At 38.3% G+C, this 12,722-nt stretch overlaps 1 protein-coding gene across 1 annotated transcript in view; it reads right to left on the bottom strand.

Moving 5' to 3' along the window:
* Positions 1 to 11,133, bottom strand: part of LOC102782250 (guanine nucleotide binding protein (G protein), alpha activating activity polypeptide, olfactory type) — a 52,623-nt gene extending 41,490 nt beyond the window's left edge. The window contains exon 1 of the mRNA XM_006792304.3: positions 10,427 to 11,133. Within this exon, the coding sequence (XP_006792367.1) occupies positions 10,427 to 10,913 (487 nt within the window). The 5' untranslated portion in view covers positions 10,914 to 11,133. The remainder of the gene's footprint in view (positions 1 to 10,426) is intronic.
* Between the last annotated feature and the right edge of the window lie 1,589 nt (positions 11,134 to 12,722).

Raw genomic sequence — 12,722 nt, 5'->3', positions numbered from 1 at the left:
ACTATATAACTATTGCTGTATGTCGCTATCTATAATAATAATAATAATAACAATAATAAGTCATTTATAAGTAGATTTCTATTTTTAAGTTCTGCTAATTAACAAGTAATTAAAGCTTTAAAATAAATGGCATAACATATAACCCCTCACCCTATGACAGCTGGCTCTAGGCTCAATGGATGGATGGTATGAAGTATTTTATTTACTTATTGAAGAAAGTATTTTATCCCATATATATATACACCTAAAGGAATATCATAGGAAGAGCCTCCCATATGCTTGACTCTCTCAGAAGCAAAACTCAAAGTACTTTTTAAAAAATAATGTTTCACGGTATAAATATGTAGAAAGAAATATTGGGATTGCATGTTCTACAGTAAAATATACAAACCAACACTAATGACCTCTGCAGACCTTTAGGCATCAGTGCATAAAAATCCAAATAATTTTGTAGTTTATATCATTGCATTTGTTTAGCGACAACTCTGAAAACAACTGTCACTGAGCAGAGTTCAGTGGTGCGAGATAAGAGCTTTACCGCATAAAACTAAAGAAAAACTCAACATGAACGATGGAAAAATGAGTCAGAAATGCCACAGCCTTCTCTTGGCTCAAGCTTCATTAAGACAGGCTGAGACGAGGTTGAAAACTGTTCTGTGATCTGACAAATGAAAATTTGAAATTACTTTCATGGATGCTGCGTATTCTAGGCTAAAGAGGAGTGATGACATGTTTTCAGGGGAGGCCTTCGCTTATTTCAGAAATACAATGCCAATATTTCCAGCACTGTAACAGTGAGAGAGTCCAGGTGCTAAACCGATGTGCCTCGAGTCCAGATCTGTCACCCACTGAAATCACTTCACATATTATGAAGAGGAAAATGAGACAAATGAATCTCCATTGTTGAACAGTCACTTATCAAGCCTTGAAAACTTTCCTGGGAACTCCTTGGTTCCTAGGAAATGGTGATACCACGCGGAACTATCTCAGTTTTTGACTGAGATGTAGTGCTGGCAGGAAACTGAACATAAACACATTATCTTTCTCATTTAAGAGAAACCTGACAGGGATTTTAGGGATAAACATTGAGCATTTTTTAGCTTTGATGTAATCATTTTGCTGGTGAAAAATAAAATGTTGCATGTTTAAGTAGTTTTAACTGTAGCATTGCAGCATTTACTTAAGTAAAGCATCCGAGAACCTCACGAGATAAATTTGAGAAAACCTGATTTTTTCCAGAATTTTGTCTGTTTCTTCCCATTTTAGTTTTGATTCCTGGACAACTTTAACTTTTGTTAGGTATGTCTTTTCAGTTGCTTATTAACGCACATATTTAAATCATGACAGCAAGCAAAGACATCATGTATGCATGTAGGTCAAGAAAGCTGTAGTTCAAGCTGAGATTAAAAATAAGAGAGGAAAGGTGATTTAAGTTACTTTGAATGTGGTGTGGTTGTTGGTATCAGACATGCTGCTCTGAGTATTTTAGAAACTGCACAGATTCCCCAAACCATCATCTCTAGGGTTTAAAGAGAATGATAGTGGCCTAATGGTGTTTGGGATATTTTCTAGGCAAACTTTGGGTCTCTTCGTATCAGCTGAGCATCATTTAAAACACTACAGCCTACCTGAACATTGTTACAAAGCTCAAATCATCTGAAAATGGTTTCTGAAACATGAGTTCACTGCACTCAAATGGCCTCCACAGTCGCCAGATCTCAATCCAATACAGCATCTTTGGGATTTGGTGAAAGGGGAGACTCGCGTCATGCATGTGCAACTGATGAATCAGCAGTAACTGTGCAAGGCTATGATGTCAATATGGACCAAAATCTGTGCTGAAAGCAGCTCTGAAGGCAAAAGGGAGTCCAACACAATACTAGCAAGGTGTACCTAATAAAGTGGCCACAAGCATATATATACACACTGAAATTTCTGAGCAATTTGAGACTCTCCATAAAACAAGATCTAGCAACATGATAAGTTACATCTAGTCAATCCCTCTGCTGTAAAATTGCAGTGATACTAACAAGAGATAAAATGTTGTTTAGTTCTATTAAATCAGCATAATGTTATCCTCAACCTGATCTCAAACTGCAAAGTCCAAATGACGGAGCACAGGAGTATTTTAATTATACGTTAAGCAAAGATAAAAGAAATGCCTTTCTTCTGAGTTTCATCCTTTGTGAAACTCAATGCTCAGCACACATTAAAGCCATGTTTGCCACCGACACAGTTTACACGCCTGCCCGCCGTGCCGTGTGGCTGGCTCACTGTAGAAAGAAATGTTTAGGATGTTAAATAAGTGCTTAGTGCCACGTCTTCTTTACTCATAAATGTTTACCTGCCAGAGGCTAAACCAATAAACCAACCGTAAACCATGGACCACCACAGAATGAAGGATTTATCCCAGAGACCATCCATCTGACAGTTTTGCCAGAACTTAGACCTGCAGTAGAGCTGCAACCACATGAACGGCCCTCAATTGAGATCAATTAAAGGCATTTGATAAAGTTTGCTTTTGATGGCTTTTCTTTCATTCTTTCTTTTTAAAGTTGGCACTTACGGTTACATTTAAATTTAGTTTTAAATTTAGAACAGCATTGCGTTATTTGTCGAAGCAGTATTTACGAAACAAACTCATTTTATTCACGTCATCACAACGTCTCATAGCTCTCGCTAGTCCCGCCTTCCTGTGTTAAAGCACACATACTATCAGTACCATTCTGCTGCATTCAGGTTTTAAAAACTAGCCGCAAGATGTACTGTACATATTAATACCATCACTAAATTCTGAACACTGAACACTGAACAACGAGGTTATTTTTGAAACATATACCAAGGAATCTGCGATTATTCTGTCCGAAATGCAAATACCAGTTTCCTGTAGTGAAATTAGTAGAACAAAGTTACCCAGCATGCAAAACCACTCTTGAACTCTCACTACCACCATAAATACTCCATCACCAAAAGAGGGAAAAATCCCGCTGCCGGCCTGAGAAAGCAAGGTCAAAACAAGTGGCTGGCCCACACCACCCTCTAGTGGCTACGCGCAGCATTGCACGCAGCCAGTCGAGCTCCCCATGAATGATGCAGAAGTAGGTTTTGCTGCATAAATTATTGTCCTTTTTAGGAAGTACCGTCTGATATTTATATTTAGCTTGCCGCTGCTTCCTCTTAACTAGACTAAAAGTGTGTGCCAATACTCATTTTTCTTTTAAGTCCCTCTCCAAACAAAGATTGCTCTTATTTATCTGTACTTCACTTGAAGTCCTTTTTTTCTGCCATCTTTGTCCAGGATTTGACATGAGTCACACTCATCTGGTGAAGGAGAAGGTTTCTCAATGTTCCACCTAAATTCAATCTGTATCTGCGTGAACAGCAGAACTAGCTTTTGATATCATGTGCAAAAACATGCAACTTTTAGCAGATGCATGATTTGTATCCTGTGGAGATATGAGAAAAAGATAAAGAGAGATGGGGCTTAAAGAATCCCAAATTGAAATCGCAGGGAAAACTCTACACAAACAGGGGTGATGGTAGAAGAATTACATCCAGGGGGTAAAAACCAAAAACAACAAACCGTCTTTATATCTTATTTTGGAGCAAAGAAAAAAAATCAGCAAACTTAAGCAATTTTTTGTCAGATTTGACAGGCAAGTCTATACATATGATTTTTGGGTCCACTGAAGTTAGTTAATTTTCATAAAACTTGAGGATAACAATCAAAATAGGCTATCAGAGGGCTTTGAAGGTGGTACTGAGAACTGGCTTTTGAGTGAGGTACGAGGCCTTCTGTCTAGCAGTTAAACTTTTGAATGTGTGAAAGAGTTTTAATCTATCAGTGTGAGATCTGTAAAGGTCACTATGAAAAATCAATCAGTGCCTCCCACCTGACTCTGAGCCCTAAAGTACAAAGGATGGGTTGAAATTCAGGACATTTTTTTATTTTATTTTATTTTTACAGCAGTTTTGAGCCCTCATTACTTTAATGAGTAGTGAGTAATAAATGTTACCTGGATGTGCTATCTGTTTTCTGATCATTCCCACAATAAAACAATAAAAGGTTATATCATCATGGCTCTTTAAAACAAGTTAAAGAATAAGAAAAGCCCCATGTGCATCCCCATTTTGATACCATCTTTTATACTGTGTCAAAAAGATTATCTAACAGTCTTATTTTTGACTGTTTTGGGGCTTTTAAAATATAAAACATGAGGACCAAAGTTTGCATGCTTTCATTAAATAGAGTAAGGTTATTAAATTGGTCAATTCTGACAGGGTGAGGTGGGAACTTTTTTCAGATTTGGCCTGTTGATTTTATATAGTAGAAGACATACTTGCCAATCAATGTCTGTGTCAGTGTATTCACATGTGCAGCCTTGGAAGCAGCTCTCAGATCAGTATTACAAGTAAATCTGTTTTTTGTCTGCATTAATGGTTTTTCCCTCCATTTTCACCCTTACATGTATCCACACCTCGAGTGACTCGGGTTTATTTCCCACACCCGCTTAAAGCCCCTTAAACACAGCTGCAAATGCTGCACAGTTGCACTGTGCAAGTAAAACACAGGCTTTACTAAAACTATTGCACTTTACATTTAATATAATCAAATATAAGGCTTTCTGGCTGGGAAAAGATTATAACTGCCAGTGGGCTGTAACGGCAGACCTAATAATAACTGACACTTGAAAGAGTTCTTTTCTCCACATAAATCTTCTACACTTATTTACTGGCCCGGCTATAATTGAAGCATGTATTGTATAAACAAGGCACGCGTCCAAATGATATGCAGCTAAAATTAGCCTCCTTGAAATTTTTTCTGAGGCTGGAAAGAACTTTACAGCACTCTCTGTGGGGACAGAGGTTCTTGATAAAGCATAAATTATACTGTAAGCACAACGTGAAGAACAACCACGGTCCAATGTCCTTCGAATGTGGCGTGGTTCACTCTGATGAAGCAATCACAACTATCAAGACAACTCACTGCGACCTTGCTATCAGTATCATAAACACGACTGTAATTCATACTCCAGTACCTGCTGTTGCTCATTACATTAACTGGGAACTCTGAGCAATGAGTAGCAAAGTTCAGGAGTGGTCAATGATAAAACCCATTTAGACAGAAGCAAAGTTCAGCTGCCTCTGCTTGTATTCGAAAGGGCTGGGGGTGGGGCCTGTGTGAATGAGTAAGATTTTCCAAAGTGTGCATGATTTCACATGGAGGACAGGGACTCAAAAGGCAAACAAAAACAAAACTAAAAAGCACATCTCGTAGGGACTTCCAACGAAATCCGCATTTAGCCAGCCTACCTCGTGTCAGTGATCGTTTCGGTCAGAAGTACCACATTGTTAGCAGCCTGTTGTTCAGGCTTATGAAGGCGATAAGGCTGAGATATGAAACAGCCAGTTAAGGACATCTAGGAAAGCTGTAACAGATATTATCAGAGGACTGTGGAGAATCTGAGCCAAGAGGCCAAACAATAAAGTAACTTCCTCTCCAAGAAATCATAGGAACTTTCCTTCCAGTTCCCATCCCTGTATTCCTGCACTGCAAGTAAAAAATGCTCTACTTCACATTTTCTGAAGTGTCTTTTATTCGAACACGCCTAATAAAGAATGTTTTTACTGTAGGTTTGAAGAAAATATAACATTACTGTGCTGTGAGAAGTCCAGATAATAATAATAATTACACACAGATTCGTGACACATCGGATATGTTAAAGTTGCAGAGCATGTGGCAATCTCAAAACCTTTAATAAAGGGCTGCATCTTCATTAGAGAAGCTATCGTTAAATATTTCATTTATATTTCTGTGTAACGTCGTCAGTAAAGTACACAAGCAAGCTTTAGCCTCCTGAAAACCGGCAGTGCCTTAAACTTTGCTATGCTATTAAAAAAAAAACTTCCCATATGAGGAAATACTTTTTTAGTATGTAACAGTTATGTAACAAAGTTACAACTTCCTGTTCAAGGATGAAAGCTTAGTTTTTATTCTTATCAGGTATCCAACTAATCCCAAATAGATCCCAAACAGGAACTCGGGTCTCAGGAGGTCAAAAATATTGGATCAGAAGTGATTTACCCTCACAGGCTGACTTATTTTGTCAAATTGCAATTTTTAAATGTCTGAACAAACTAGTCACAGATCTGCTCCATAAAATTGTTTTTAAAATCCCACTATTGATGCTTTGCAGAAAAATCTACACTTAAACACTCATATATACTTTTTGTTGCATTCAAAGGCACTATAAAGAAAGTGGTTGTTTTGTCTTTTATGTTGAGGGTGTTTGTATATTTTGCACTATTACGCAGTTTTTAACGATCTGACTTTGTATGCTTCCTTGATGGTGGCCTTTCCTGTAAAAGGTTTGCTCTCGATGGGACTTCCTGGTTAAATAAAAGAAAATTTGATCAGTCCCCTTTCGAGGTTAAAGGTCCAGAGAGCTGGAAAACCCTGCCATAAGAAATAAAGACAGAACTGATTTTACAACTTTTAACACAGATAAAAAACGAAGGCAAATCTGTGATCACTCTTCTCAGGGACTGGTTTTTTTTTTTTAATCTGTTCCATTTTATTATTTCTTTATGTTTATTTTACACCTAATTTGCAAATTATTTGTGGCTAGAAGTCCTACAATTATGACTACATATATATTTTATTTAAATATAGCGCATGCAATGTCATTACTAAACAAATATGAATCACTTCTATTTCCATTATCCGTCATTATGGGTCACATTTTTCCACTTGTCAACGATCTAAAGAACATAAAGAAAGTCAACCTGCTATCACAGAAGACCAATGAATGAATCTCACAAATATCTGTATTTAAAAAAAGCTTGAACATGTGAAGTTTTGCTAACATACTTTTTTTTTTTAAATGATGAAATGTCTCAGCTCCACAAGAAATTATTTTTATTTCTGTATTCGAACATAAAATCTTGGAAAATGAAGAAAAATTATTTACTTTTAGGAAAAGCAACTGTTTCAGCTTCACATCAGCAGGTTAACTTCATATTTTCCAAGTTAGTGCTGAATTAAAATATTACTCATCAGCTGTTACCATATGAAGAAAAAGCCTAACACAGCATTCGAACATTTACCTGATTGTATAAATATTACCAAAGCGTGCTCAAAGCCTAGCACGGCAGCCCATTTATGGTCAGCATTCGTTCCTCTTAATCATTGTTATTTCACTAAATTACTGCAGCAAATACAAACAGATAAAGTGACCCAGATTAGCCACCATACGTTGCGTTGAAATGTAACACTATTTGAAAGGTGTCCACTTTCAGAGGAACACAAACCACCTCAGTCCACTGCAACAGGAGTCCTGCTGGAGACTGGCAGGATATAAAGCCCCAGAGGCCTCTCGGGAGAAGCCAGAGGTGGCCCGCGAGGGCTGCTGGGTGTACCAGGAGAGTCAGCCAGCTCCCAAAAATAACTGTGATCCTATGGAGGCAGATCACGCTGAAGTAACACAGGTCAAACATGCTGTAAGCTTCCATGGAAGAATGTATGACAGTGGCCTGTGCGGCTTCATTAGGATGAGCCATTTCTTCCTGTGTGTAATTAGTGGGAGCTGTTTACTCAGGAAATTAAACTGGCAGCCATTTATAATAATCGAGGAAAGAAGCAGTGCACTTTTCGAAGTAGAGGAAATGCATACGATACAGTATCAAGCCTGGCATGAAACTGCGAAAAACAAAAGAGCATCAGTTCTGTTTTTATTGTAAATGTGTCGACATCTAAGTCTTTTATAATCAGGTTAGCCCTGGCCACCTTTAAACTTCTGCTCCTGGTCAAGATTTTCTCTCTTGAAGCAAGTTTTCTTTTACAGTAGAGGGGTGAAATAACACAAATTTCAAGATGTATCTATATAAAATGTGACAGTATTAATTAAAATGTAATCTCAAAAGCAGCTGGAGGACTGAATTCAAAGATGGGTGTTACATTTTAGTTTCTGCGCTGAATGCTCTGCGAGGTGGTCGAAATGAGCTCTAAGCCATTTCCGCTGGTGAAGAGGTCCAAAATCGCCATCATTCTGAGCGTAAGACTGGAATTCATATAAACAATCCATCTATGGGACCCAGTGATGGTCTGGTTAAGTATACAAGTCCTGTAGTTTATATAAACACATTTAAAATCAATACGTGTCCCACATACTTATTTAAATATGAATTTGCTGGTTATGGGGTTTTTTTTTTACACGCTATAATAATTTACAGTATAAAAAGGGCCATAACCCCCAATTATTTATTAAACTGATCACTTACAAAGGCTGACAAATCTATGTGAACTTGTAAATTCTTCATAAATGAAGGTGTAACCATCAAAACGAAGGTCAGAGCTGGGATCAGTCTGTAAGTTTGTACTCTGACTGGATCATTTTATCATATTTGTTTGGTTATTTAAAATGCAGACTCTAAATGTACAACAGTTAGCAAAAAGGTCATTTTTTATTATATTATACACATATAGAGAACTCCAGAGTAAATATGATCTAATACTACAAGTCACCATAATACGTTTTAAAATATTATTTTAACCATTTATTCAATTGGTTAACTTTTTTTTTCAAAGACAGACTATTTTTGGTGTCTCTGGGCAGATAACGCACTTAAAAATAAACCTTTAAAGAATCACAGGAGCCAAATTTAGCACACAGTGCCTGATGCAAATCACCTTATCTCTATTCATCTTTCACAATTACACCATTTACATTTGTCAGTGTTAATCGAGCTATTTTATTGGAAATCCCTAAAGTGAGCTCACTCTACACCACAGGCTCCTATACACTCCTCTGCTGTTTATTAAAGCAAAATAACATAAAGTTATTGAAACCCCCTTACTGTAAACATGTAACAGTTTAGCCAAATAATATTATAAAATACTCTCTCATACATGACTGCTAGAGCAAACATGGTCCTATAACCAAAAGCTAAGTAGTCTTTTTACAAGAACCCAACTGATATATTGGTCACTTGATCACAGATATGCTATGTTGTCCAATTAACATTTAAAAAACAGAATATAGAGGTAGAAAAATAAGTTTGGGATAACTTTAAAATGGTCAATATATCTTTAAAATATATAATATAAATCTCTGCCTGCTGTGGCTCCCATATCAGACAGACTCTAATTGTTATGAACCATATTTGCATATTATAGTCTATCACAAGAAGCTAACTCTAGTCACTATATTGCAGAGTGGAACGCTTTACTATACTGCACCACAGAAGTCCCAACATTTATTTAGCAAACCAGGGAGCTATATTCTGTGTGTACACTAAACTGTACTTGAACAAGGCACAGCAGCAAGAAGCTAAATGATCTCTATGCAGTACATATTTGTACACTAAGGTCACCTTACACACTTTATGGATTCATTTACTGGAGGGAGGGGGAAAAAAAAGACTACTGTAACTAGATGTACCTGTTGTCTCCGGTTATATAATTACAGGAGTGGTTTTCACATTGTGTGCCTTGTGATTTTGTCCCAAACTTACAATATTATTCCAGTAGCACAAAAAGCAATAAATGAGATGTAAATGCAGTGTATTAGTGAACAAGCAGTCCGATTGATGAACTGCTTCCCTGTGTGGGCCAAACTACAACGATCTAGACTGTAGGTGTCATTTAAGTGCAGATGCTGCACATCTGTGATCCAAAGTGTCTTCATAATTTAAAGAAGAATTAACAACATTTCAACATGTGGGCTTTTTTCTGCAAATACAAACTGAGGTACGCCTTGAAATCTTGGGGTGCCTTGGGTACAAAAATGTGTGAAAACCACTTGTTTTAGGTATAACATCTAATTTAATAGACACTAGAGCATTACTAAAGCAGCCTGTATTACAGTATATTTGGTGGATGGGTAGATGACTTTAAAAAGTGCTCCAGCTCCTCCACATAAGTGCTGAGTGGGAATGACCAAACTGCCAAAGCTAAGGCATCTTTAGATTATCTTTACAGAGCAAGTCAGCTGCACTTATAGGACACTCCAGAGTCCAAATGTGCCAGTTAGTAAAAGAAATATTTGTTTTCTGTCGCCTTGGACATATGCCACACTCATACTATGATAGAGGCTACTACACAAGGCAAATACGGCCCAGTATAGCCTCCAGCTAAGAAGTGTCTGTGTGCCCATGTAATGTTTATGTTTGTCCCTGATTAACAGTCGACATTTCGCTTAATTGGCTATTCAAAAATCCCCATAACCCTGAATGTAACTGTGACAGCAAGGATCCGGTAGTCTAAACGTCCATCTTCATCACTTGTCATTGACAGCCGCAGGGAGTTTAGTCTTCACAGCCAAGCCAACAGATGTGGCAACAGGCCTCGCCAGAGCAGTGACATAATTTCTGGAAAGGCCAGTGCGTTTTTTGGTTTCTAATAATAAAACAGAGGTACACAACCTACCGAGCAGCAGCAGCCGATGCGTCTGTTTGTACTCCCGTTTGAGCTCCTTGAGCACCCTGTCTATATTCTTACTGACTTTCTTCGCCTCCTTCTCGGCCTCCTTCTCCTCCACCAGCAGTTTGTCACAGTTTTTCTGCTTTTGGGTGCTTGTTTTTTGCAGCAGCTGTAAGCGGCGGCCGCGGTCCTTCCCCGTCCCTTTACCGCTGCCTCCACCTCCGCCGCCTCCGTTCTGTATGAGCACACCGTCGGTACCGGTGTCTCCACGGCGGTGCTCCCCGGCCGGGAGCCTGGCAGGGTCCCCGGGGCGCACCAGGCCGCCGCGTAGCGACGAAGTCTCCCCGCATCCCCCGGTGTCCTCCTGGCGAGCTCCCCCGGCGCGTGTCGGTACGGCGGCATCCGGAGGCTGGTCCGAGTCCGAGGTAGCGTTGGAGATAGAGCCGCTCAGGTCCCCGAAGAGCCGGGGACGCAGACTGTAGCACAGCCCCATGTTGAAACCAATATGTGTCTGTGAATGTGATTTTTCATAAATTAAAATATCAAAAAAATCGCCGTTGTGCCACGAGCCCTAACGAGCCATCGTCACATTGGAGCTCCAGCGATGCGATTCAGGTCCGAATTTGAGCCGAAAACGTGAATGAATTATGCTCCGACATTTGCTATATGTCATTTTGCATTTTCCCCAGTCAGCCTTCGCTTCGTAGTTAGTGGATCACCTGATCCTTTAGTGGACACTGCGGGTCCACCTTACCGTAAGTAACCAAAAGCACAACCTTGGAAAAAAACAAGTCTATGCGCCTCACAGACAGGCAACAATCTCACTGCACAGTTGTTAGGTGCAATGCACGGCACGTCACATTACTACAGTATGGCCATTTCGAGAATGCTGGTCATGGTTTTCATTCCTCACATTTCATACTTGCATCTCTAAATCAGTTGGTGGCTCCTGCTCTCTAGACAGTAATCTCTATTTTAAGACACGGCACCAAAGCGTTTCTTTATTTGGCCCTGCAAACATTCCTCTGACACGATCTGACACAAGGATATTAGAAAGATATTATCAAAATGGCACTTTAACTCCTAACATTGTTTCTATGATTAAAAAAAATTATATTAGACACTACCGTATGTTTTAACAGTGGGAGCTAGTGTCTTAAGCAGGGGCGTGTCAACAAGGGAGAGGATGTGGTGGCACAGTCCCCTCTCTGTCTGCTCAGCTGGTGCTAAAAAACTGTTTACCTGTAGAAAATATAACTGCATACACAATTTGTATCAATTATTTATGTATAATAAATTAAGGCCCATTATACCAGGTGAAAATGAGACTGTTATTTATAAACAGTGTATAAAGTTATAAAAATGAACTCCACTCTTACCAGCAGCAACATTAAATGTATATGTGGATGCCAGTGCATTAAGAATTAAATCCACCGATAAAAAATATAAGTACTTTAATTTTTCCGTTTTTTGAGTATTCCCAGATCAAATAATGTTGTTTGAACAGTACAAACAGTTTTAAATGCTAGCGATTTTCCTCCTGCGTTTAGCGTTTTTCCTTGTTTTTCCTTGTGTTTATGATTGATAACCTTGTGCATAACAAAATTCACAAACAGATTTAATGTGTTTGTGAATTTTACCTTTTGGCAAAATGTCCTGGATTTTTATGACAGTGTATGACCTGTTTGCTCCTGCACTGGTTCCTCTTTCTCATGGTTCATCACATTATCACAACATGAATAATGTTTTTTAATGCTTCCTTTATTTTCTCATAAACAGTTTTTTTGTATTGTGAGTCTAAACAACATCATTTTGGAGTGTTCCATATAATATAACAACTATAACATATTTAAGCCATGCAAAATATGACCTTCATGCTATGATGATTTTCTAAATTTTCCAACATTTTTCAGTTAAAATAGGACTCACAGGAGAAACCACAGCAAGAAGATGAGTCTTGTATCAAAATTTATTTATATATTTAATCAGACCTTTATAACTTGTTTTAAACAGCCTTCTGTCCCACACAGTCATGCAATCCTTTAAATTGTACTCAGAAATCCACGTTTTTAAGTTTTTAAATTACCAGAACCTTAACTTAAAAACATCCAGGGTACAGATGCTTCTTCCTGTTACTCTGACATAGACATCAAATCAGTACGGTTTTACTATTAAAACTATAACATATCAATTTGATTCTGGCACCGAGAATGGCTGTAAAATTGACCTTGTTGCACTTTTGAAATGTGATGATTTAAAAAGTGCCAAATATTTAGCACCATTGGCACTTCGAGGCTGTCTA

This window comes from Neolamprologus brichardi, chromosome 18 (assembly GCF_056152115.1).
Source record: "Neolamprologus brichardi isolate AB-2024 chromosome 18, ASM5615211v1, whole genome shotgun sequence".
NCBI classification, from domain to species: domain Eukaryota; kingdom Metazoa; phylum Chordata; class Actinopteri; order Cichliformes; family Cichlidae; genus Neolamprologus; species Neolamprologus brichardi.
The sequence above is the reverse complement of the archived record's forward strand: the minus strand, read 5'-3'. Positions and strand labels throughout refer to the sequence as shown.